General features: G+C 38.7%; 1 protein-coding gene across 5 annotated transcripts in view; it reads right to left on the reverse strand.

The window, feature by feature from the left end:
* Positions 1-6,587: 6,587 nt before the first annotated feature.
* Positions 6,588-26,286, reverse strand: part of sgip1 (SH3GL interacting endocytic adaptor 1) — a 70,138-nt gene continuing 50,439 nt past the window's right edge. For 2 of the 5 annotated variants that reach the window (XM_012961527.3, XM_031900882.1), the window contains 10 exons: positions 25,710-25,836; positions 21,812-21,868; positions 21,232-21,291; positions 17,160-17,271; positions 14,919-15,074; positions 14,224-14,356; positions 13,438-13,640; positions 13,144-13,208; positions 10,638-10,802; positions 6,588-7,878 (listed from right to left, as the gene is read on the reverse strand). In XM_012961527.3, coding sequence (XP_012816981.2) covers positions 7,856-7,878; positions 10,638-10,802; positions 13,144-13,208; positions 13,438-13,640; positions 14,224-14,356; positions 14,919-15,074; positions 17,160-17,271; positions 21,232-21,291; positions 21,812-21,868; positions 25,710-25,836 — 1,101 coding nt within the window. In that variant the 3' untranslated portion in view covers positions 6,588-7,855. The remainder of the gene's footprint in view (positions 7,879-10,637; positions 10,803-13,143; positions 13,209-13,437; positions 13,641-14,223; positions 14,357-14,918; positions 15,075-17,159; positions 17,272-21,231; positions 21,292-21,811; positions 21,869-25,709; positions 25,837-26,286) is intronic. The other 3 variants (XM_031900883.1, XM_031900884.1, XM_031900885.1) reach the window with 3 other exon arrangements.

Here is a 26,286-nt window from a genome sequence, read left to right on the forward strand (position 1 = left end):
GCTAAATACCAGGGGTTTTATTCCATTTATTGCTTTGTTGGCACAGACTGTCTTTAGCTGTTTGGCAGATTCTACAGGCTATACTTGCAATTGGTCTTCATCTGAGACAACTTGCAATTGGTAGTCATCTGAGACAACTTGCAATTGGTCTTCAACTGAGACAACTTGCAATTGGTCTTCATCTGAGACAACTTGCAAATGGTTTTCATCTGCGACAACTTGCAGTTGGTCTTTATCTGAGAAAACTTACAATTGGTAGTCATCTGAGACAATTTGCAATTGGTATATCTCTGAGACAATTTGCAGTTGGTCGTCATCTGAGACAATTTGCAATTGGTATACCTCTGAGACAACTTGCAGTTGGTCTTCATCTGAGACAACTTGCAATTGGTCTTTAGCTGAGACAACCTGCAGTTGGTCTTCATTTATTTAGGTTTTTTCTTTGCATTCCTACAGTTTTGTTTTGAACAGTAATCCAGTTGCTAGGGTCTTATTTACCCTAGCAACCAGGCAGTAGTTTGAATGAGAGTCTGGGGGTTGGGCTATATTATGGTACACTGGCTCCTGGGCAGGTTAAGGGACAACAAGTCCCACAATGAAAGCAAGCTGCAGGGCCTTTTTAAGGCCTTGGTGGGCCCTGGGCCAAAATCCAAAGAGTGGGGCCCTGTTATCCTGCTGCATGCAGCCTGGCAATATTTTTATTTTTAACTACACCAACTTTTTGGCCAGCCCCGTTTCACCAAAACATAAACCCAGACGTGCCAGAATAATTACTACAGAAGATGGATACTTAGATGTGCCAGTATAATTAATACTGTAAATGTAAAATGTTCTCCCCAGCTGCACCATTGTAATGACTGTGGAAATGGACAATCTGCAGTCGGTCACCATGTGAAACACCCAGACTGACCATTGTTACATGGGCAACCATGGCAGTCCCTATCCTCAGCCAGACACTACATGGCAGGGGGCAGGGGGCAGGGGGCAGGGGGCAGGGGGCAGGGGGCCTCCCTACCACCTTGGCTGCCCAAAGGCAGCCACTTGCCAGCATGTCTCAATGTAGACACCTTCAATTGCCCACCCTTTACGCCTTGGGGAGAATCAATAAAACGTTGCCATTTTCAGTGCACAGTGCGTGTCATCAATATTATCCCTGCCTCTTCCTCGGGTTCCTTAATCAAAGCAGAAACAAACATATTTTCCCCTTTGTAATGGACTCTTCCACCATAACTGGTATGCAAATGAGCTGCCAGTGCCTTCAACAGATGCTGGGTATATGCTTGCCAGTAGGGCAGACAGTTCTACTGCTGCTGTGGGACAGGGAACTGTTATCAAATGGGGGGGCAACATCTCTCCTTGCTGCAGGTTTAACTATATTGATATTTATTGCTTTCTGCTAAATACCAGGGGTTTTATTCCATTTATTGCTTTGTTGGCACAGACTGTCTTTAGCTGTTTGGCAGATTGTACAGGCTATACTTGCAATTGGTCTTCATCTGAGACAACTTGCAATTGGTATATCTCTGAGACAACTTGCAAATGCTCTTTATCTGAGACAACTTGCAGTTGGTCTTTATCTGAGAAAACTTACAATTGGTAGTCATCTGAGGCAACTTGCAATTGGTCTTCATCTGAGACAACTTGCAATTGGTATATCTCTGAGACAACTTGCAGTTGGTCGTCATCTGAGACAATTTGCAATTGGTATACCTCTGAGACAACTTGCAGTTGGTCTTCATCTGAGACAACCTGCAGTTGGTCTTCATTTATTTAGGTTTTTTCTTTGCATTCCTACAGTTTTGTTTTGAACAGTAATCCAGTTGCTAGGGTGTTATTTACCCTAGCAACCAGGCAGTAGTTTGAATGAGAGTCTGGGGGTTGGGCTATATTATGGTACACTGGCTCCTGGGCAGGTTAAGGGACAACAAGTCCCACAATGAAAGCAAGCTGCAGGGCCTTTTTAAGGCCTTGGTGGGCCCTGGGCCAAAATCCAAAGAGTGGGGCCCTGTTATCCTGCTGCATGCAGCCTGGCAATATTTTTATTTTTAACTACACCAACTTTTTGGCCAGACCCGTTTCACCAAAACATAAACCCAGACGTGCCAGAATAATTACTACAGAAGATGGATACTTAGATGTGCCAGTATAATTAATGCTGTAAATTTAAAATGTTCTCCCCAGCTGCGCCATTGTAATGACTGTGGATATGGGCAATCAGCAAAAAATGGGCAGGGGCAGGGGCAGGGTCTTCATCTGAGACAACTTGCAGTTGGTCTTTATCCGAGACAACTTGCAATTGGTCTTCATCTGAGACAATTTGCAATTGGTATATCTCTGAGACAACTTGCAGTTGGTCTTCATCTTAGACAACTTGCAATTGGTCTTCAGCTGAGACAACCTGCAGTTGGTCTTCATTTATTTAGGTCTCTGCTTTGCCTTCCTACAGTTTGTTTTTGAACAGCAATCCAGTTGCTAGGGTGTTATTTACCCTAGCAACCAGGCAGTAGTTTGAATGAGAGTCTGGGGGTTGGGCTATATTATGTTACACTGGCTCCTGGGCAGGTTAAGGGACAACAAGTCCCACAATGAAAGCAAGCTGCAAGCTACATCAACTTTTTGTCCACACCCGTTTCCCCTGCCGCGGCCTGTTTCGGCTCCCTCCTACCGCTCCCCAGCTGCAGCCTGCACCAGCTCCCTTCTACCGCTCCCCAGCTGGGGCCTGTGCCGGCCCCCTACTACAGCTCCCCAGCTGCGGTCTGTGCCGGCCCCCTCCTACCGCTCCCCAGCTGCGGCCTGTGCCGGCCCCTCCTACCGCTCCCCAGCTGCGGCCTGTGCCGGCTCTTTCCTACCGCTCCCCAGTTGCGGCCTGCGCCCGTTGCCTCCTACAGCTCCCCAGCTGCGGCCTGTGCCGGCTCCATTCTACCGTTACACAGGCCACAGCTAGGGAGCGGTAGAAGGGAGTTGGCACAGGCTGCAGCTGGGGTGTGGTAGGAGGGGGCTGGCGCAGGCTGCAGCTGGGCAAGGGGGCCTTATGGCCGGGCCCATGGGTTTTTTCCTGGTCTCCCTGTTCCAGTCCAAACCTACTGCAAACCTACTGGAACAGCCTTCAGCAACAGAGATCAACCCCGAACCTACCAACCTACTGGAACAACAATGCGTCAACATAGAAGAAGATGGGTTTAAGCAATGTAGGGGGTGGGTCTTAAAAATCTCACTAAAAGTGGGAAAGTTTAACCTTATTGAAGTTATACTTTAAAATTTATAAAATAAATGTTAATTAAAGAAGAAGGGAGTCATTTTGGCATTTTACTTCCAATAGATTCACCATTAGTGCCACCTAGAACAATATATTTATTCTCTAGAAAGCTTTACCATACCTGAGTAACAGCCCTAGAAGCTCCCTCCATTAGTTTAAGATAGAAGCTGCCATTTTAGCTTGGTCTCAGTAGCTTCCTGCTGCAGCTTTTGCAGTTGGCAACTCAGATTACACATTCATAATTGGGGGGGGAGGTTATAAATTCTTATGGGAGGGGAAAGCAGGAGAGGTGAGAGAGCTGCGCAGAGTCTGGCCCCAGAAATGAAGGATTTTTCCGAGATAGTCAGATACCCTAAGAACATGTTCACAAAAAAGGAGACAAGAAATCCTGTGTTTCTTTTGACAGAGGACTATAATATTAATAGGTAATAATAGGTAAGGCAGCTAAAGCTTCAAATGATAATAATGCTGTGCAAATGGGGGAACCTTAATAATGCTGGAAAGGGGCAAAAATGGAAGGGTAAATATGGCACTTGGGGTTCAGCCGAAAAGCACTTGTGTTTGTGTAACATGATAACTAAATGGAAGTGCTATATTGTATATAATATGCTATATTCTCCAGCAAGACTTCCATGCGGGTTTCCCGCTGGCCCAGTTCCGACCCTGCCTAGAACCCCCCTATGATGTGACCAGTTTTCTACATTACTAAATGGAACCAGTTTCCTTTATCCCAAGAGTCTCGCTATGTGCTACTAACACATATGGGCCCAAATTGTATCTTTCCAATCGCCTCAATGAGTTTCCATCCAGCAGCGACCCCCTTTCCCCAGCTCAGAAACCCGTTTCACTTTCTCAGCAGAGCAGGACTTCCCATTACAAATCCATTAGAAGCTCAAAATTTGCTGTGTGAAAAAAAAAAGTTGCCAACTCTTTGAATCTTTCATTATAATCCTGTTAAAAATTGAAACCGCACATTTTTTTTTTTTGTCGCACACCAAATTGGGCGCAGTCACGTCAAAAAAAGTGCAGGCGACAAAAAAAGACACGCAACATTCTTGTCGTTTCACAAATTTTATGGCGAAGCGAAACAGGAACAGATTTGCTCATCACTAGCAACTTAAATTTCTCCACTGAAAGTCAATGAGTGACATCTGATTGGTGGCTCCGCCCCCTTTTTCTAACCTGGAACTGCAGTTACCCAGTGACTAACTCTGCAAAGTTTAGGGACCCTGGGATTAATAGTTACAGAACCGCAGCAGTTTAAATTTAAACCAAAGTCAATAAGTGAATTGTGATTGGTGGATGTTCCCCCAGTCACCCAGTGACAAACAGTGGGCACCCTGGCATAAATAGTGTGAGAATGGCAGCATTATAAATTTAAATCAATAAAATTCAATGGATGAAATCTGATTGGCTGCTAGTGGCCCAACCCACTTTTCCTATTTTTGAACTGCAGTCTCCCAGTGACCAACTCTGCAAAGTTTGGGGACCTTAGTATTAATATTTAAAGACTGGCAGCAGTTTAAATGTAAACATATAAAGTCTGTAGGTGAAATCCGATTGGCTGTTGTTGGCCTCACCCACTTTTCTATACTTGGAACATAGTCACCCAGTGACAAACTGTGCAAAGTTTGGGGACCCTGACATTAAACATGGGAGAATGGCAACAGTTAAAATTTCCCCACTGAAAACAATGAAAGAAATGTGATTGGCTTTTGGCGGCCCCGCCCACTTTTTCTAACCTTGAGTACGAAGTCATCCAGTGACTGACTGTAAAGTTTGGAAACCATGGCAGCAAATAATGGTTGATTCAATAAAGTGCGATAAAACAAGCGCTATTTATAGCATGTGTTAATTTGATCGCATCTTATTTTTCGCGTCTTAACGCACAATTCACTAAAAGGATATTTGCATTAATTTAGACGCGATGCTGTTTGTGTTATTTAAGTCGCGAAGACTATTTTCGCAGTATTCGACACAACAATTAACTAAATCACACTGCAAAGTCCATATTGTGTTGCCAAAAGCTCATGAACTGTACTTTTCTATAATTACCGAATGCCCCAAGTAGGTGTTAATTTTCGCACAGACTAATGTGATATTTAGCGCGTCTAAGTGTTCATGAATCATGCGTTAGTATTATTTCTGTGCGAGCATTAACGTGATGCGGTAAAATTAACGCATGCAGTTGTGCGGTATTTAACGCACGCGATAATACTTTAGTGAATCACAGTTTTTTTTACGCATCAATTTTAATGCAAAAAAGCATGTGACAACACTTATCACACTTTAGTGGATCAACCCTATATTATCCCACAGCACTTCATGTTCCTGGTGATTTCAAAAGGCTTATGTTTACATATATAGAAATTACAGTTTTAAAAAGATTACTATTTTGGTCCTTCTGAATCTCACTGTGTCATCTAAATAAAATATACATATATATATATATGTGTGCTTAAGATTTTGAATTTTAAGTCCCATATTTATTAAGCAGAACTGCAAATAGTTTACTGGATAAAGGAGAAGAAAATGCTATATCTTCAGTTCTCTCAGTAGTGCAAGATGATCTCTCAATAGTTCAGATGATCAGAAGCCTCATAGTAAAAAATTCTGCAAAGAAAATTCCCATAATGCCTCGCTCCTGCACCAAGATAGGTGTACATGCGCAGTTAGTAAGACTATGAGAAAGCTTCCTGCTGATTGGCTCAGATCCACATTCCTAAGTGGGGGTTCTTAGCATTCTTGAGGGGGGGGGGCAGGGAGAGCTGCGCACACTCTGGCACAGGAAAAAAAGATTTCTTGTCTCTTTGAACATGTATAAATTTTGTAAACGTGATATAAAAATATCAGCTATCTCTGAGAAGAGAAACCACAATAAGGCTGATTTACTATCACAGGTGCAGTTTCCCACAGAAACCAGTAACATTTTGCTGCAGACTGATCCAAACTAATTGCAGAGAGTTTGCTACTGGTGACTGCGCTGTTGAAATACAGTACTTGCATTTATGAGCTTGAATTTCAGATAGTGTTTATACACCTTTTCTGCATAAGCCCACCTAAATATGTTCATGTCAAAAAGAGGCGTATACTTTCCCTTTAAGGGTAGATTTATCAAAGGTTTTTTTCCTCTTATCAAATTTTTTCACAGAAGAATTTGTGAACTGAAACCTGCAACAATCCATACAATTAAAAATAACCACACCATATCTAACGTATAGTCATTTGTATTTGGACCAGTGGATTTACTACACAAATTATGATTGGTCATTTGACAGCATTACACAATTCCATACAACAGTGTTTTGTGTATTAACAAAAGACAAATGCCTTGCAGGATTTTTACAATCTTTATTTAATTCTGATTAGTGATAAAACTATTGGTTGACCAAACAGTCTATTTGTAAAGATGTTTTTCTGCTTTATCCCCTCTTTTAAATAAAGCAATACAATGCAGATATTATTCAAACAGACAAACAAGTATTTTGATCAGAGGTTGCAGTGTGGTTTAAAGATCAGAGAAATAAAAACAAGTAATACTTTCAACAGTACAAAAAGGTGACCGTTTTTCTAGGGCAGTGGCTATTGAACTTTATCAGTTCAAGCACCGCTTGGAGGATCAACGTTTGGTCAGAGCCCCCTTAGCTCCTAATAAGGAAATGCATATAGGAGAACACTGATGTATCAGGCATCTGGCCAAAGGTTCAACAATATCAAGGACATCAAATTAGTTTCCCCCCAAAATCTCACCCTGATTAACTAAGCTGGTATTTCAGGTGTATCTTAGAGAACAAAAGCCCCCCCCCCCCCATCTATGCCTAAATGACTGTCAAATTGAGCCCCCTTGCGATTGCCAGCCCCAGAGTGTGGGAAACACACAAATCGGATAACCATTTATACTTTATTCACATTTTATTGACAATATTTTTTACTGCTTAATGAGGCAACATTATTCTGGGTTCCATTGGAAACAAAATTAAAAGTGAATTATCCCTGTTGTCTTATAAAGCTTTAGTAGACTACTTCACTAGCCTTTATTTTCACAATAACCTCTTACAGCATGCAAATGTCATGTTGAATCTATTTGCATGTTTGAAGAAGTCACACTCCTTTCATTGTCATGTGCATAGCCAAGGAATTTAGGACACTTAATGTTTAAATGAGGCACCCCCTACAACAGCTATTATTAATATTTCTGGTCCATTTCTATATATACACAAATCTATTTCTGTAAGCAGTGTGCCATTCAACAGAACTACATTTTTTTTTTAAACAGTTTAAATTACATCCATTTACCAATGGTAAGATGTTGAAACAAGAGAGTCTAACTGCCAAAATACAGGCTTACTGGAATAAGTACAATTTACAAATACAATAATTACATTTTAAAACCATTAACAATGTGACATCTAGAAGTAAATACTGCAGGACTGGTCAACATGAAGGATTCTGAGGAAGTGGCTTGTTCAGCAGCTGAAGCAGCTTCCGCCAGAAAGTGTCCACGTACCAAACATTGTTCTTGTCCATTAGCTTATAATTAAAACCTGTTTTAGGAACATCAGTTCTGCATTTAGACTGTTCCATATGCATACACTTCCATTAGACATCCGCCAAGTATTTTCCTGAAAAGGTAAAAATGTTACTGTAGTTCATTAGGTGTAGTTGTACTGTGGCCTTAGAATTATAACCTTTTTAAATAGTTTTGTTTTTTGCTGTTATCATGGCTGCAGTACAAAATAGTAAGGCAAGTTGTTGGCACAGGGAGCTAGTTCTTAATCTAATTCCTTCTTGGGAGCATTCAGATTTACTCAACTATGACTGTTCTTGAATGAAACATGTATAGGCCCTGATTTCAAGGTTAATACTAGCTTAGTACATAAAAGTAATAAAAACACTCATACTAGTATTTCCACAGTTTGATTGAGAAATATGAAGGTGCATACATAATACAATTGGAAAATGATATGTGTAAATAAAAAGGCACAACTAAAGATCATTACACTAAGGGGTCTATTCATTATAGTACAAGTTTGAATCCCGAAAATTAATTAAATATGATAATTTCTGATGATCGCAAATATCACGAAAATGCTTATAAAAAAATCGTATTAGTCACGATAATATCGTATTGGCGATCCGAAAGTCACAAAATTTTCGAATCCAAACGATCGTAAACGGCAGGAAAACCTTTCTGACTTTGAACTTTCTGTGCATGATTTTGGAAGCCTCCCATAGGACTCAATGGCACTCTGCAGCTCCAACCTGGCCCAAGGAAAGTCTCCCATAGGGCTCAATGGCACTCTGCAGCTCCAACCTGGCCCAAGGAAAGTCTCCCATAGGACTCAATGGCACTCTGCAGCTCCAACCCGGCCCAAGGAAAGTCTCCCATAGGAATCAATGGCACTCTGCAGCTCCAACCCGGCCCAAGGAAAGTCTCCCATAGGGCTCAATGGCACTCTGCAGCTCCAACCCGGCCCAAGGAAAGTCTCCCATAGGGCTCAATGGCACTCTGCAGCTCCAACCTGGCCCAAGGAAAGTCTCCCATAGGGCTCAATGGCACTCTGCAGCTCCAACCTGGCCCAAGGAAAGTCTCCCATAGGGCTCAATGGCACTCTGCAGCTCCAACCTGGCCCAAGGAAAGTCACAATAACGAAGCTTGAATGAATCCAAAACTTTTGTACTCGGCACGACAATACGATTTTCTCGCACAAATTTTGTCGCAAAGTAGGAAAAAGTTGCGCAAAATACAAAAAAGTTGCATAACTATATGAAAAAGTCGCACAGTACAATCAAATATGATTTTTTTGAATTTTGTACCTGTCGTACTTTAATAAATAGGCTCCTAAGTCAGGGACAAGAACATTAAGTTTTGAGGACTGAACGTACACCTTAAATTGCTGCATGCCTGTGTTATATATATTATTACTACATAATGTTTTCTGTAACTGCAGGGATCCCCAACCTTTTTTAAGGGCTGTTATTGGTTATTTGGTAGTTACTATGTGTACTGGCAGCCTAAATGAGGCTCTGTTTGGCAGTACAACTGGTTTGTATGCAACCAAAACTTGCCTCTAAGCCAGGAATTCAAAAATAAACACCTGCTTTGTGGCCACTGGGAGCAACATCCATGGGGTTGGGGGAACAACAAATTGCTCACGAACCACTGGTTGGGGATCACTGTGTTACTGCATAGCATAACAACAACTCTAACACATGTGCTGCCTGTATATACTGTTGTCCAACAACATTTTGGGAGCTATCTTTGAAGGGATATGTGTCTTTGCTGGTGGTGGCTTTGATTTGTTTCCTTTTCCTGACGAAGACCCTGGGACAGAGATATTTAAAAAAATTCCATTTTGCATTTTTTACAAATACCGACAGAGCCAGTTTAAACTTTTTCCTATATATAAAGTCACACGTTTTCAAGCCTACAGTACACAATTGTTGGGTAGCAAAGCTCACTATTATATCTTTGGGGTAATTTACCTGCTGCAAGTAAAGTGCGATTTGAGGCACAATTACCTTGTTTTACAACATTTTCTCCTATAATTCCAGCTTACTATGTTTTGTAATATTCTTTCTACTATGGCTGACTAACACTTTGTCACTGAACAATTAAACTTGCTATACACAAGAGTATTGTCCCCTGTATGAAGCCAAAACAACTTTGGTGTCAAAACTGGGTAAAGATCCACTCATTTTCCAACCTTACCAAACATATGGATTTTATCATGTATGGCCATGTTAAGGGTGCTAACTTAGATATGCACATTACTTCATATTATCCTAGACACGTTGATATTTTTCTGACTGTGGATGCTATACAAAGTAAAAAAGTGCTTAATATGTAGCGTAAGATGAGAATTTGAGCAAATGAAAATAAAGTTTTTGTGAAGGGTGAAAATCATTTGCTGCTAATGTTACAATAAACCAGTGATTGAAGATGAGTTTCTGTAGCAACTGGAGAGAAGCAATTATAAAGGCAGCTTGATTAACTGGCACAGAATAGAGCAGAATTTATAGTATTCTGTGCAACAGAAAGCTGCCTCTGTTCTGTTTTCTTTACCATGAACTATGTTTATTTCAGTCAGCATATTTGTGTTTATATTGTATGAGAATTTCTCCTTTAACTGGTGAAATTAACTTTTCAAAAGATACAAATTTAATTCAACCATTATACAAGATTCTATCACATATGCTGTATATCCAGGAGAACAAGTATAGGTCTTTATTGCACGCAAGGCTGAAAAACTATACCCACTCATTCAACTTGAAAATGCCATCGATGAAGACTGTATATAAGAAATTAGTCTTTTTTATCTCTTTTTCTGATTTACTACAGCACTATTTTCTACAGCAGAAAGTATTTTGTCAACTATACCTGCTGCAAACCTCTTTTTAACCAGGGAAAATCGATATCCCCCTCCAACAAGCTCAATATCACAGCCAGATAGGGTGGTTCCTTCACTGGTGAACTGTACTGCAAGAGGTGCTGGTTTATTTGGCCCCTCTGAAAACTGGAACCTTGCCAGCAAAGAGCCGACACCTGTGGGAGATCATAAAAGTCTATTAAAATAAAGTATAATGCTTTTAATTTGCCAGTGAACAGCAGCATCATTAAATTAACTTTGTTTTATCTCTTTCTCTAACTTTTTTTTATCTAATTTCTTTTAAAACCAGAATTAATGTCGATATACTGTTTCTTTATACTGGAAAAAAATACTCAAGACTTCAGTAACAGTAAAAACTACATCTTAGGGTGAAGACGCATGGAGCTACTAGCCACAGCTACAAAAATAGACAATGCTGATCATTTACTGATAGTTGTCTCTATGTGTGTTTTAGCAGAGGGGATTCTCAGTACTGTCTATGGCAGGGTATTTTCTGGAGTTTAGTAGCCATGAAAAAGTAGCTGCTACTAGTAGTTCAGTGTGTCTTCACTCTTAGAGCTAAACTACACAAAAAATGTATAGGATGATGTCAGATCAACAGATCACATCCTACAAGTGGGGTGTAGTTGCATGCAGGGCCACCGTCAGAAACTTTGAGGCCCCACACAAGTTATTTATATGGGGCCCCCCATGAACACAAACTCGCAGTACCAACATTTTGGCAATGCCCCTTGTGTGTGCAACAGCATTTCATATAAAGAGTTCCACTGATTAATGTGCTAATACTTCAGTATTTTAATTGGGGGTCAGTGGAGTTTATACGTAAGTTATGTAAGTTTCTTTAAGTAACATAAGTGTATATAGTATTGTATGTATTGTATAAGTTATGTTAATTGCATAAGCTTAGGGGCTGATGGTGTTGCTGTGAGGCCCAATAACTAGCCAGTAGTAGTTCATACAAATAATGTGCTTATAACTCAGTGTTTTTTTTACTTGCCCACTGCAGCAATATAATTCATGGATTAAAATTCACCAGTTATAAATCTTTTTCCTTGGAGCATACCAGATTCTTCAATCTAAAGTGCTGTAAGAAAAGCACTGATCACACTATGATAGCACTGTAACTGTATTATTTGTGATACAGAATGGAAGTAAAGTTGGACCGCAATTTAAAGGAATACTGTCATGGCAAAACATGTTTTAGTAGAGCTCCTCCAGCAGAAGCCGGCATTTGAATCCATTTTTCAAGCATGAAACTTCCCACTTTACTGCTGAGCTGCAAGTTGGAGTGATATCACCCCCCTCCCAGCATCTGATCAGCAGAACAATGGGAAGGTAGCAAGATAGCAGCTCCCAGTAGATATCAGAATATCACTCAATAGTAAGAAATCCAAGTCTGGCTTGGGACTCCTGCAGTTACATGGGAGTATGAGAAACAATAGGTTGCCTGAAAGCAGTTCTAATGTGTAGCGCTGGCTCCTTCTGAAAGCTCAGACTCAGGCACAATGCATTGAGACGGCTGCCTACACACCAATATTACACACTAAATAAATACATTTGTTGGTTCAAGAATAACATTTTAAATGGTAGAGTAAATTATTTGCTTTGTAATTTAGAAATAAAAAGTATACCATAAAAATCATGACAGTATCCCTTTAATATATGCAGATTAAAAAAGTATATTCACAGTTTAGCACAACATGCAGCCATATACATTTCATGTCTAAAGACTTCTGAATACAAGCCCCTACAGGCATGGAACATGTCCACACTGTGGTTCAAATTCAGTGCCAGCCTGCATTGTCAGTGTTGAATGATTCAATACTTCCTCATGATCTGGAAACATGTGCACCTAGACTCCATATTGGTAATTCATTTATTTGGGATGTGTTCCTTATTTATTCTTCAAAGGGCGATGAAAGGAGCTGCAACTCTCTTTTTGCTGAAGTGCTGCCAAAGAATAACTGTATAGAGTCTGATTAAATGCCATAGGGACTCAGTCTCCTACTTTAAGAGATTACATAGCACAAGCCAGAAAATATTTTTTTTAAAGGTAATATAAATTTTATGGATTATTGGGATTAACAACAATATGTAATTTATGAATTGAGAAGGATTTTAAATAGCGCTATCTGGCATGAAGGATTCATTTAAATTTTTTAATAGGTATACAATTATGGTATTTGTTAAAATTTGTTTTACACATTACAAACTAAGTTTATTGGCTGATTAGCACAAATATCACCACATCTAAATATATAGTTAAAATGCAAGGTTGTTGCACAACAAATTCACTGGGGCTAAAATAGACTTGTGTAAATACAGGATACAGCATTTATGGCCTAAAAGACAATTTGGGTATGAGTGTTCTTTATAGCAATCAAGTGCACTGTTGAGGCCAACAGTATATGCTGGTGCTTTGTGTACACCTTACCATACCTATGCATTATGGTTTCTGCTATCATTCACTGCTGAGAGCAAGAGCTTTCAGATTACCTCCATTTTCAGATTTCTGGGAAATATCTGGTATTTTCCACAATATCCTCTGTTGTTCAGCACTCCTAGGGAAATTAAAAAAAATTTCAACAGAGTACATACAAAAATGAAAAAATAAAGTGTACGAGTTACAAAAATAATGGTCCAATATGATTTAGAAGCAGGCAAGAAATTATTCACCTTTTGTACAGCAATCAAAAATAAAGTCCACGTGCAAAACTGAATTAAGACCTTGTAACAAAGTGGAGTAAAAGAAAAAAAAAAATATATATATATATATAAAATGGCTCATACCAGACAGCAGGAGGAAGGACAGCCTGAAGTTGTGTTACACCTCCATCAATAGGAACAACAAACTGGACATTGTTTAAAGCTACAGGTGTTGTCATTGCATCTGGATTGTACTTATAGTCTATTCGTAGGTCTGTACTAGAAGGCTCACACCTACAGCTTACTGCAAGGTTCAAAGGAGTAGACTGAAGGCCTTGTGCAGATACCTAATAAAAGAAAAGACCGCAAACAGAAGACTGTTGGGATATTTCCTGTTAAACAAGCAAGTCTTTGTATGTTAACCTGAATTCAATTGCCATTGTGCAGAGCACCATTAAGCAGAACACTGTGCATTCACATTTTACACAGCATAATACAGTACAACAAATAAAATACTAAAAGCCAAAGAACATTTGAGCCAAAACAGTTCTACCCCAAGGCTGCCTTATCTTTTTCTATCAAGGACAAAAGAAACATTTCCAAAATGGCACCAGAGCTCATCACTTCTTTAAAGCTTTTTTTTTTTTTTTTAAATAAAGAAATGAAAAAAATAATACTGCTTTTTTATTAATGGAATAAAATATATACATAAGCTATCCTGACATGTCAGATGATGGCAAGATACAAAATCCTGCATTCCCTAAAAGGCTGCCAGAATATGTAAAACATAACAGAAAGCATCAATTGGCATTACATAATCTGTATATCTTGCTATAGGCCAATTCTGATAATGGAATATACCGTTTTAAGTACAGGTGTCAGATCTGTTTCTTCTGTGCAGAGAATGCTGGTTGGTAACTGAGTAATTACCTGATATTTGAGCATGTCTACATTATAATATGTTGCCTGTGGCTTCTGTTCCGATACTTTCTTCAGATGAGTCATGAGATTTGGCATATTGACCCAGAACTCCTTCATGTTTGGAACAGATTGAGCATTATCACTGCATGCAGAAAATCATATAGTCACATAATGCATAAAAAAAAAAAACTTTAATACAAATATTGATATACCAAAACGTACACTGCAATATGTGGAAGGTGTTCTCCCCAGGTGCTTTAGTCAGGGTGCTCTCCACAGCATTATTTGTAAACTACCCCGTGCTGTTTCCACCTCTTATGTGTCACTCACCCACCCAAGTGGTCAATGGTTTTTCCAGCTTCCCCAGTTTCTCTCCATGGAAGTCTCCATGCAGTTATAAGCTTTCAGCAGCTTCAGGAATTGGTGATCCTGCTTGATTACCCTTACATACAATTTCCCCCCATCCGGTTCACCCCTTTACATATATTTGCTCCTCAATCTGGTTAAATGTTTCATTCCACCCAACTAAAAAAAATGTATAGGGATACTACTTTGTGTAACATAATCCAACCCAAATACATAACATTTCTGGGGAGAATACTTTGAACATTAACTGTATCATTATTTCTACAGTACTTTGCCATTTTTAAGCATAAAAAGCAATAGTAGTAATAAATTATGAGGCAGGAGTAAAAGGTCTTTACCAGCAGAGAAGTTGAGGGTTTGGCAGAACATGTTCTAACTGATTATAATTAGTTATACGAAATGTAAGAGCAGCTGGTGCTGGGTTGTTTGAAAAATGCCTGGTGATTCCGGCTGGGAAAGATAAAACCATTTCCCCAGTTATCTTTACTATGCACCTAAAAAAAAATGTAAGGAAAAATATTTAGTTATAAATAACTTGCAAAATAATTTTTTAAATGGTGCTTAAAGATGCCTAAAGTTATAATCAGTGCTTAGTGATGTGTCACATATTGTCATAGTTTCTGTGACATGTTATAGGTTATCTCCGATCAGCTCCCAGTTTGTGACCTGTATATGAAGCTCACCCTACATTCTCACACCCCTACACAGATTTTCCATGACTTCTAGTATCTTTATATTTTACAATAGGGAATACATTATTCCATATAATATATATTATATTCCATATAATACACAAGGTCCATGAACATCCTGTAAATTATATCCTTATAGAGGGTGCTTGGTGATGGCATCAGTTATAATCAGTTCTTAGAGATGTAATGCCTGTCACACAACTCAATGAAATGTATATGTACTTATGTGTAATATATAATGTACCCCCTTTTGTAAAATATGAGGATATTAGGAGCCACCTTGGAGTTCAATGACCTGTATGAAAACACTTTGCCAACAGCCTTGTGCTTTTATATGGCCGTGCTCCTCAGTGATTTATAATAACCCTACAATACACAAGAGCCATGAATATCATGTAAATTTTATCCTTTTAAAAACGGAGCTTAGTGATGTCGTCGGTTATAATCAGAGCTTGGTGATGTTTCTTTTACATGACTCACTGAAACTTGTGTACTATAATAAATAATGTACCCCCATTGTATATATGAGAATATAAGAAGTCACCTTGGAGTTCCATGATCTGTATAAAAGCACTTGTCCTTCTACCTTGTGCTTTTATATGGTCATGAAACTCCTCTGTGACTAACATCCCTATATTTTACTACAGGGGGTACAATAATAATGTACACAATAATGTAAAATATTTAGTGAATAACTATATTGCATACATATTATTTTTTTAGAAGTTATGATTGGCAACATGCCTTAAAACATACATTCACATTGGCCAGTTTCTAAAGATACTAAAAGACAAAGCACAATTGCCTTTTGATTTTATGAAAATCACTGCATATTATTTGTACAAATATAATATAGTAAACTACATGGAAGAACTGTTGCTCTACTACCACCTACAGACATCTCAGTGCCTAAGCTTTTTTATACAACTGTTGTATTTAGAGGTTTCCAATCTTTGAGTTACTTGTGGGATGAATGTATACAACATATGTATGAATCAAAATATATAAAATGTAAGAGGGCAACGCAGAAATCATTAGATGGGACAACAGACAGAACCTGGAATTAAAAAATGGCACTTTACAGAAATATACATTTGCATTATATAACAGATCTCCTACAGTGCAATATAAGGATACTAGAGGTCAGTGTAGTGTGTTTACTAACCAAAATGACCAGTCAGTATTCAGTACTACAGCCAAAACGGCAGATGTTAACCCAGTTGGTTACTATAGTTATTGAATCGGGGTAACTTAATAGGCTGAAAGTGGCTCTTGTACACCCAGTAACCAAAACAAAAAATAAAAAAAAATGTTAAAAGAATACATTTACATAAATTCATATATATTTGTATCTATTTAGTGCTACTTATGTACCCAGCACGGTAATGTTTAGTTATTATATTTAGCTTAACTTTTGATTCTGAAGACGGCATACCACCCTGCAAGCAGCTAACCCAGGAGATCCCAGAGTACATACAACAGATGTTTCCTATCAACAGTAACACATTATGGGGCCAATTTATAAAATTTTTTTGGCGCTAAAACTCACAAATTCAAATGTTCTATATTTACTAAGTGCAAAAAACCTGAAAAACTTGAATGTAAAACCTCAACATCCAAAAGCTTGTGAGTTAATGTAGAAGATGATGGGAACTGTACTAGCAAAGTTTTTTTTCTTTTGTGAGCTTTTCAAATATTGAGTAAAATATTAAGTGTGTAGACCCACTGAAAATGATGAACAGAATGCACATTCCCTGCATTCAAGTTTTTTTTCATGGCTTAATTTGATTGGATATTTTTATATTCAAGTTTTTAATAAGTAAGAATTCACAAATTAGAATTTTGATAAAGGAGGCCTCTACGAGTAGTGTGTGTAACAGAACTTACTTATTGGGGTCTGCCCCTTTGAAGTAGGCATTAACTGTTTCTGTGAATGCAGCAGCTACAGGTAAAGTATCTTGAGCACCCATAGTTAAAGGGCTTGGACCTCTGGAAGAGCCTGTAATAAAAAGTCACAACTTCTAACTCTTGTTATAGATCAAAAATGTTGTGGCTGTGAATAAAAATGAAGTACAATACAATAATATAATGCGCAAATACCACTTTTAGACAATATTTAGCACTTCTTGGCAGCCAAAGGGCTATTTATACCAGGAACTACTACTAACGACCAGATGCAGCTTTTATTAAAAAAGCAATTGCATGACTGTTTTTTCATTGTTTCAAGGAGATATATATATACACACACATATAAATATGATCGCATTATCATTCATCTAACGATGTGGTTACAGAAAGCCATAGTAATTTTCCTACTGTCCCCCAGTGTTCTAATACATAAGCTGCATTTGGATACATTTATTTATATTCTGCCAATATATTATGCTACCGTTTACAATGAGTTCACATGAATCCCTGCCCCAGTGGAGCTTACAATCTTAATTTCCCTGCCCAGTTTCCAATTAACCTAAACTCATCCATACATCACCTGGTTTCCCACTCCTAAAAGTTCTCTTTTTATTGTTCTGGAGCCCTGGCAATTCTCAGCTACTTGGAGGACACCTCCCATGCAGAACTATGCTCTCTCTACAATCATTCAAAGGTAGCCCTGCACCACACTTAATATTGACACTCTCAGAGCAGGCAAAAGGAATTTGCTGTGAGAACCCAATACTGCACTGAGCTTATAACATTTGCTTTCAATTAAGATACAATATACTGTTGTACAGTATTTAACTAAGGAATTCCCCTCTCATTTATCTCTTTTGTTCTTGCAAACAGCAGTATTAAAAGGGCATATAGAATTTAAAAAAATAAAATAAAAAAAAAAGCATAACTGATTTTAAACATTACAGCTCCCCATAGATCCTGTCTGGTTTTGTGTTACAATAGGCAAACAACATGCATTGCAGTTCTGTCATGTCTACCTATACTACAAAATTCAGAGCTCCACCTCTCCTGGATAGCCTGGGAAAAGCCAGCAGGAAATGGGTGGCTGGCCGGTGCTTGCTATGCTTGAAAGGAAATTTTTATTAAAGTAGAACAAAAGACAACTTCAAAAGCACATTGCTTCTATTTTAGTGATGTATAATGAAAGCAAAAATACTTGTTCTAGGCACTACATGTTCCCTTTACGATTATATGATTTAGAACACAATATATATACGAGAAAACATAATAACTTAGCACACACAAATAGCACAAAATATTGGATGTCATGAGGGACAGTAACAATATCACATGAGAATGATGTAAATGTTTATTTTTTGACCATCTGTCATCATAAAACGACTTGTAACCAACCTTTTGCTGAACCATGTTGAGTTTTTTTTTTTTTTCTAAATAACAAGCCTATTGTTAATCCTTATACATTCTTAGCCACCAATTTTATGTGTGGGGATGATACTTGCTTTAGCATTGCACATGCATTCTGTACATGCAGAAGTGATAAACAAAAAATGGAGCATGATTTACAATGTACAGTATTACATTTATCATAGGTTTACAATTTATTTTTCCAAGTGTTGCTTAGTTTATATAACATTGCCTATAATGGACAGAAATAATACCTATAACCTTTTCTTATCTGTATGTTTTATCTAACAATGAAGGAAACAAGCATATATGTGGCCCTGGCTTCACACAGCTGACTTAGCATGCCCTTTCCCTCTGTACACTAAGTGCAGATCTGAGCTTCTGTGCAGTTATCCATTTAGAAATGAGAGCTCTGCACATGGAATTAGACTAAAAGCATGTGAGTCAATTAGGTTCCAGTGCTTTTGTTCATAACATGCAGTTAAAAATTGACTGAATATAATTTCCAGAAGAAGAAAAAAAATCATGCACCCATTCAAATGGAAAAGACACATTATGTCAATGCATGAGAAGAAATATTTGGACTTACAAAGGGGGAAGGGTCAATTGATGTTTTAGGGTGAAGACACACACAGCTACTAGTATGCTACTAAAATGGACAATGCTGATCATTTACTGATAACTGTCTCTATGTGTGTTTTAGCAGAGGCAATTCTAAGTATTATACATGGCAAAGTATTTTCTGGTGTTTAGTAGCTGTTAAAAAGTAGCTGCTACTAGTAGCTTAGTGTGTCTTCACCCTTAGGCACATAGTGCTGCAGATAAAGTGGGGCAGCACTTTATAGATTAGGATGGAATAAGGATTCCATTCCATAAGTATTTGCTTTCTATAATACTGACCTACTCTGGTAGTTCTGACAAAACCAGTACTGCCCAGGTCTAGGGAAAGACAATAACACCGATGTTTTAAACACAGCCTGAAAATAGTTGCGCAGTTCATTGTAGGTGTTGCCAACACCCTTTTCCCAGACCTTAATTTTTGCAATATGGCAAGATATCATTAGTATTTGGCCTATACTACACTCCTTGGATGTATAATGAATGGTTATATGTCAGTATTTACATTTCAACTCTTGTATTTCCTATATTTATTTAAGGCCAGCTGAGAAGTGTAGTTGACAGTTAGGTAAAGATCTGCATAATTGCAGTATATTCATAATCACTAGCTGAGTGCACTTGCCATAGCACTAAATGCAGGACTTTTAATAGACATAATTAATGGTGATATCCAAATGTACAAATGCAGGCAGGCTGCATGACCTGTGTTCCTAATATTTACATCTGTTATTACAATAAGAAATCAAGTTTGTGTTGCTCAGCAGCTGGGAAGTCAAACTATGGGGACAAGTGGGTGAAGGGGACAGGGTGCTGCTTGCTCCTAATCTCACACAACAGTGCTGTGAAGAAGCCATACTAAATTTTACATAGATGTTCAGTGTGGAATACAAAATCTGGCTGTTGAACTCCAAAACAAGTATAACCTGGGCCAAAAAATTATGGTGGTCTAGATAATGCAAAAGTACCAGGAAATGTTATACCTCTATAATTATTTTACTATAGTAGACTTAAGGAAAGACTGGGTTCCATAATTAAAGGATATTCTTAGCATATTTTCAATATGTATTTTCAAGTTATCTTAAAATGTAATTGCAACTGAAAGCAGCATTTGTCTGCCCCTTTCTATTCCTTGCAATGCTTTTTCTGATTCTTGAAATAATGTAGCAGAAGTGGATTGGCTTCTACGACATAGTTTCAAGAACAAGAAGTGCAAAAGGACTGCTTTTATTTTACATTTACAAATAACTTAAAGATCAGTTAAAATGTTACATTTATGTATACTGGGAAACTGCTAAAACATTTAATATCCTTTCATTATGCAAGAAAGTTGGGGTGTAGTTCCCCTTTAATGTATGACAAAGTGAGTGGATTCAAAAGCATCTAGCTACTTCCCAACACCAACCCAGGTATAACTACTAAAGTATCTTCAGTCCTATATTTAAGGGTTACAGTTGAGCCATCAGTTAACCAAGAAAATGTATACTTTTTTCTAGCCAATTATTTTGTGCTGACAAACAATGTAGTGTTGCTAATTTCATATACTAAGATGACGTTCACATAAGAGTCTGAAAAAAGCCCTGGTTGACAGAGACAAGTTCCTTGGAAAAATAATGACATTTGGTGTGAACTGAATGAGTCTAATCCACAGTTCTTTCCAAAGCAAACCAAGAATTATTTGCTCTATGAGTTCTTCCTTTGTCTTTTCCAGGGTCAAAGGAAGACAGAATGCAACCAAAATAAAATTTGCTTGTTCTAGATGAAGTAGCCATAGCATTTCAAAAAGAGTTGTATATTTAAAAAAAAAAAAAAAAATGTTATAGGATTCTAGATCTGGCAGCTGCTCAAACAAATGCAGCAATGTGAGATGAGATTCCAATAAGCAGCCAGAAGGGTCAAAACTGCATAGTAAATGTAACCCATGCAGCTGTAGGAGTTAATTATATGGCATATACAGAATGCAGGCAGGACTGCAGGGTATGTGCATGGGAAGTGGGCAGTTTGGCTTGGTATGCTATGTACTACTTACCTTCAAAAGTCAAATAAAACTTTCCTCTGTCAAACCAAATGAGGGAAGGCTGTTCATTCTCTGTGTGGACAGGAGTGGAAGCGGGATGGGAACATTTTTAGGAAAGGGAGAGAGAAGGACAAAGTGTCAGAGCAGGACAATACTACTACAATGGATTGGGAAATGTACAAACCACTAAGGTTAGCCCCTACCCTTTCAGAAAGGTCTGCTATCCTTGAGGCAGCAACGTCCTAAAACTATACACCAAACACATAACTTGTGAGAATGTTGTGAATGGGAAAACCCTTTTCAGATTTTTGTGGAACAGTGCTGTTAGAGAAGAAGCAAGGAAGAAACGGTCATGCAATGTATAGCCTGTTAATTCTCTAGGCTTATGTCCTTTTGAAGATATGCGCCACTGCTATACTGCAAACTGGACTCCTGTCTAGCACAGAAATTGTACTTTACAATATTGCCTGTTCCTAGTTCTGATGCAGATACCCAAAACAGGATATCTACCAGATGTTATCTGTCTAATGCCATCTGGAAGATGTTTGTGGTACACAATACCATTTTACATATAGGTTCTGCAATACAGTACCTGTGGGTGGCTCATGTCTGTCACACGAGGCTTGTTTGTCAACAAATGATTCCCCCTCTGATATTGTGATTAAAAAAAATGGGACAAATGAATAAAATGGTAAATAAAAACGATCACATGCATAGCAAAATAAAAAAGTTAAAACAAAACCAAACACAGTTAATGCACTGTAAATAAATTTTTCTTTACTGCAAATGTTTCAATGAAAGTGGCAACAAGCTAGCACCAGGATGGAAAAAAAAGGGTCTCTCATTGCCATATTAAATGAAAATTAAAATAAAGAAATAGTAAGAAAATAGTAATAACGGATAGAACACAAAATTTCATATATGGAGCTCTGTTATTCTCATATCAGCTGTTTACCAAGCCAGCATGGAGACAGATCAGGTTTCTAAATTACTAAAAATGATAAACAGATTCATATTTATTTATATTTATTTATTTATAACAAGGAACCCCTATATGAGATTTGTGACTCTTAAACTTCATACACAACTGTATTCCATTATGTTTTTGTGCTGTTTGGAATACCAATGCAATCCTTGAACAGCAGAACCAAAACAATAGGAGCCATAAACCAAGCTGCTGGTGAGGACCCAGGTGTACAGAAGCTCACTGAGGTACTAACTGATGTCCTATTTGAGGATTTAATTCCTTAGGGTGAAGACCTAAGGAGCTGCTACTAGTAGTAGCAACTTGTCATGGCTACAAAAATAGACAATGCTGATCATTTACTGATAATTGTCTCTATGTGTTTTTTAGCAGAGGCAATTCTCAGTAGTTGCTATGGAAGGTTATTTTCTAGTGTTTAACCACCAGGATAAGTATCTCCGTGTGTCTTCGCCTTATACCCAAGGTTTTGTGGGTCCTGCGGAGCCCAGAACCTCTTTGTTATTTTACTACAGCAGTGCTGTCCAACTGGCGGCCCGCGGGCCGACCCCCCTCTGTGTGGCCCCCCACCTGTCTGGCTGCTTTGATGGCTTACCTTTGAGTAAGCTTTAAATGGTATCAGTACTGAGATTAACTGGCCCCCTGCATGGTTCTCACCTCAGATTCAGGCTGTAATCCCCCTGTATTGTTCACACCTTTTAATTCCTGCATTGTTCACCCCCCTGCAGTGTTCACACCTCAGGCTCAGGCTGTAATCACCCCATTGTTCACCTGTTCACACCTCAGACATTGTATGTACTGCTTAACCTATGCTGCCTGTGTCTATGGCACACAGAAGCAGCATATGGTAGGCAGAGTATGGCACACAGGCAGCATAGGGCAGGGAGGGTATGGCATACACAGGCAGGGTAGGGCAGGCAGAGTATGGCACACACAGGCAGGGTAGGGCAGGCAGAGTATGGCACACACAGGCAGGGTAGGGCAGGCAGAGTATGGCACACACAGGCAGCATAGGGCACTCAGAGTGCTGCCTATGTGTGCCATACTCTGCCTGCCCTATGCTGCCTGTGGGAGGTGAACCTGGCAGGGGTTTGTTCTGGGAGGTTGTTAGCAGTTGGAAATAGCCATTAAATGGTCCCTAAGGTGTGTAATTATGTGCTGGGGGTTGCTGTGTGACATAATATAATTCTTTTGTATATCAATGACGGTTGATATCTCCGCAGTGAGGACTAAGCATTTGGGTTTTTGCTGCACTACCACCATTGTGATAAAATGGGTGTGGTTAAAAAATGTGAGTGGTCAAAACTGGCTTCCATTAGCAGCCCTCCAGCATGTATGCTAGAGAAATTCTGGCCCTCGGCACCGCAGAAGTTGGACAGAACTGTACTACAGAACAGAGCACTAGGTATCCTATATCCTTCAAATTGCCTTCACAAACAACACTTTTATGACTTGGAGAAAACTAAAAAAGTTAAATATTTAAACACTTAAAATCAAGTCACCTTGTATAAATAAATAACTAATAAGCCTAAATGCTACATTTGCCTGCAACGCATGATGAAAAATATGAAATAAAATAAATGGCTTAGGTAAGTTTTATGGGAAAAATGTAACAAAAAGAAAAATGCAAGAACACAACCTAGTTTCAGTTAGAACCAACAATAGTATCAGGATGATTTCAAAAGCCACAATACATTATTTGGTAATTGTACGTCCTTGCTTTTGATTTACTGTAGACCCTGTATTCCTATTATTCTAGAAAGCAAATGAGTCAAATTGGTGATGGTAATAGTAACAGGTTTTGGGCCTATTATATGGAACACTTTGCGCTTGACCTGGAGTTTTTCTAATTTGTAGTACCAGAACTAATTGAGAATAAAGTGGCTACTATGAAACACAAAAAAGGGACAAAACACAAAAAAGTAAATCTGTAAAAAATAAGGAATGGCTTAATGGAAACAGCATTGCTCTTTTAGGACAATAGATTTCTGCATAAAAGATCCCATCTATGTCAGCTGCCACACTCCATACAGCTATTTAAATGAATCAGGACTTAAAACCTTACCTACTGTTTTTTTGAAAGATAAAATAAAACTTTAAATTAAAAGTGAACATGGATCATAAACCTGTACACTCACCAGTACCCACTAGCATTTGTAATAGAAAAGGCCTGTACAACATTAAAGGAGCAGTTGACTTTCAAAAAACTTGTTTTCAAATAGTAAGGGACTGAGAAAACATTATTTGTGGGGTACGAATTAAAAAGAATATGTTGTATAAAGGTGAACTGCCCCTTTAAGGGTTTGTATTTTGTTAGACTGATTGCAAAGGCTTTTGATAAAGCCAGGTCTTGCAAAATCTTAGTTGGATGTGACTGACTTCTAGCAAACAGCCATGTAAAAAATAGAAAGGGCATAAACAGGATCCAAACAATCTATGTTGAGTGCAAACAGATAGATGCTGATCATTGCTTTACCATACATAAAATAAACAAGCCAACAGCAAATATGTTCACTTTGTACACCTCACTGGTACAGCCTTGATTTTAAATTAATTACTTCCTAAAATTATTTAAAGGAGAAGGAAAGGCAAAGTCACTTGGGGGTGCCAAAATGTTAGGCACCCCCAAGTGACTTTAACCGCTTACCTTGTACCCCGGGCTGGTGCCCCTGTTCGCAGAAAACAGCACCAGCCCGGGGTACCTGGAGCGGATCGCTTCCTGCTTCCGTTGGCTGAAATGCCAGCGGTCGGTGCATGCGCGGTAGAGTGAAAAGCCGACTTTAATGTATAAGTTCGGCTTTTCACTCTACTGCGCATGCGCGCAGCGAATAACAAAGGAGGAAGCGATCGCTGCTACGCCAGGCTGGTGCTGTTTTCTGCGAACAGGGGCACCAGCCCGGGGTAAAAGGTAGGCGGTTAAAGTCACTTGGGGGTGCCTAACATTTTGGCACCCCCAAGTGACTTTTACTTTATTTCTCCTTTAACTAGATTAAGAACAGAAAGGCCAGTCAGGATGTAATAAATTTACTTCTTTAATGGTAAGAAGTGAAGCAGGTTCGATCTCAGTGCTACAGGGTTCAAAAATAAAGTAATTTCGTATTCTGGAATGTGGTGTTGGCATTTTTGTGGTGTCCTTGCTGTTCAATCAGTGAAAAGGAAATGGGGATTATAAATTCACCTCTGTATAATGATCTCACTCCTTACTTGTCATGACTGAAAGCACAGGCAACATGGAGCTGGGATGACTATTACACAATGCATAAGAGTCTCACAGGACTCACCATCTAACTGGGAGAGCACTAAAGCACTAGTCCACATCAACTGCTTAATTATAAAAGTGACTTGCTGCAATCACATCCTGACATTTACAATAATTATTTGGTCCTGGAACATAACAGTAAGCATTCTGACACATAGGTATGGTAGCTTACATTCAAAAATCTAGGCCACTAGATTTATACCAAGCAGCCTGAACAAGTCTAACCGAAGTAATATTAAGAGTTTTTACCAACTGTAGGTGTGGTGGCTGCACTCAAAGAGGTTGCTGAAGAAATGGAAGAGGTGCTTTCAGCTCGGGCTAGAGGAGCTATAGGTGGAGGGCTGGATGAGTGGATGGGAGGGCTGAAGGGCCTTGACTGCAGGAGATAAACACATGGATGGGTTGGTTAGAGAAAAACAGATTCAATTTACAGTAAAAATTAGTAAATATCACGAAATCTATCCTGAACACCTCCTGCTTTTTAGCCTGGGAGACAGCAGGACAGACCAAGCAAAAGAGAATTTCCCTGTCAAATTAAGCGTCACGTCACAATTATCTGATCAGCTCAAGAGTTCCTGTCACAAAATGCTATACCTGATAAAAGCAAAGAAAGGCTTGCTGCAACAGGGAAACTCTTTTTTTGCTATTCTGTCACGCTGTCATCTGAGCTGAGCAGCAGAGGGTGCGCATTTCATGATATTAGCAGTATAGGCACTGATAGTTTTAGAAATATATATATATATATATATATATATATAGCATTTCAATATACTAACAGCACTCTAAGCATTTGTACTTTGCATTACCCTACTCTATACTAAAATAC

The sequence above is a fragment of the Xenopus tropicalis genome, chromosome 4, assembly GCF_000004195.4.
Source record: "Xenopus tropicalis strain Nigerian chromosome 4, UCB_Xtro_10.0, whole genome shotgun sequence".
NCBI classification, from domain to species: Eukaryota; Metazoa; Chordata; class Amphibia; order Anura; family Pipidae; genus Xenopus; species Xenopus tropicalis.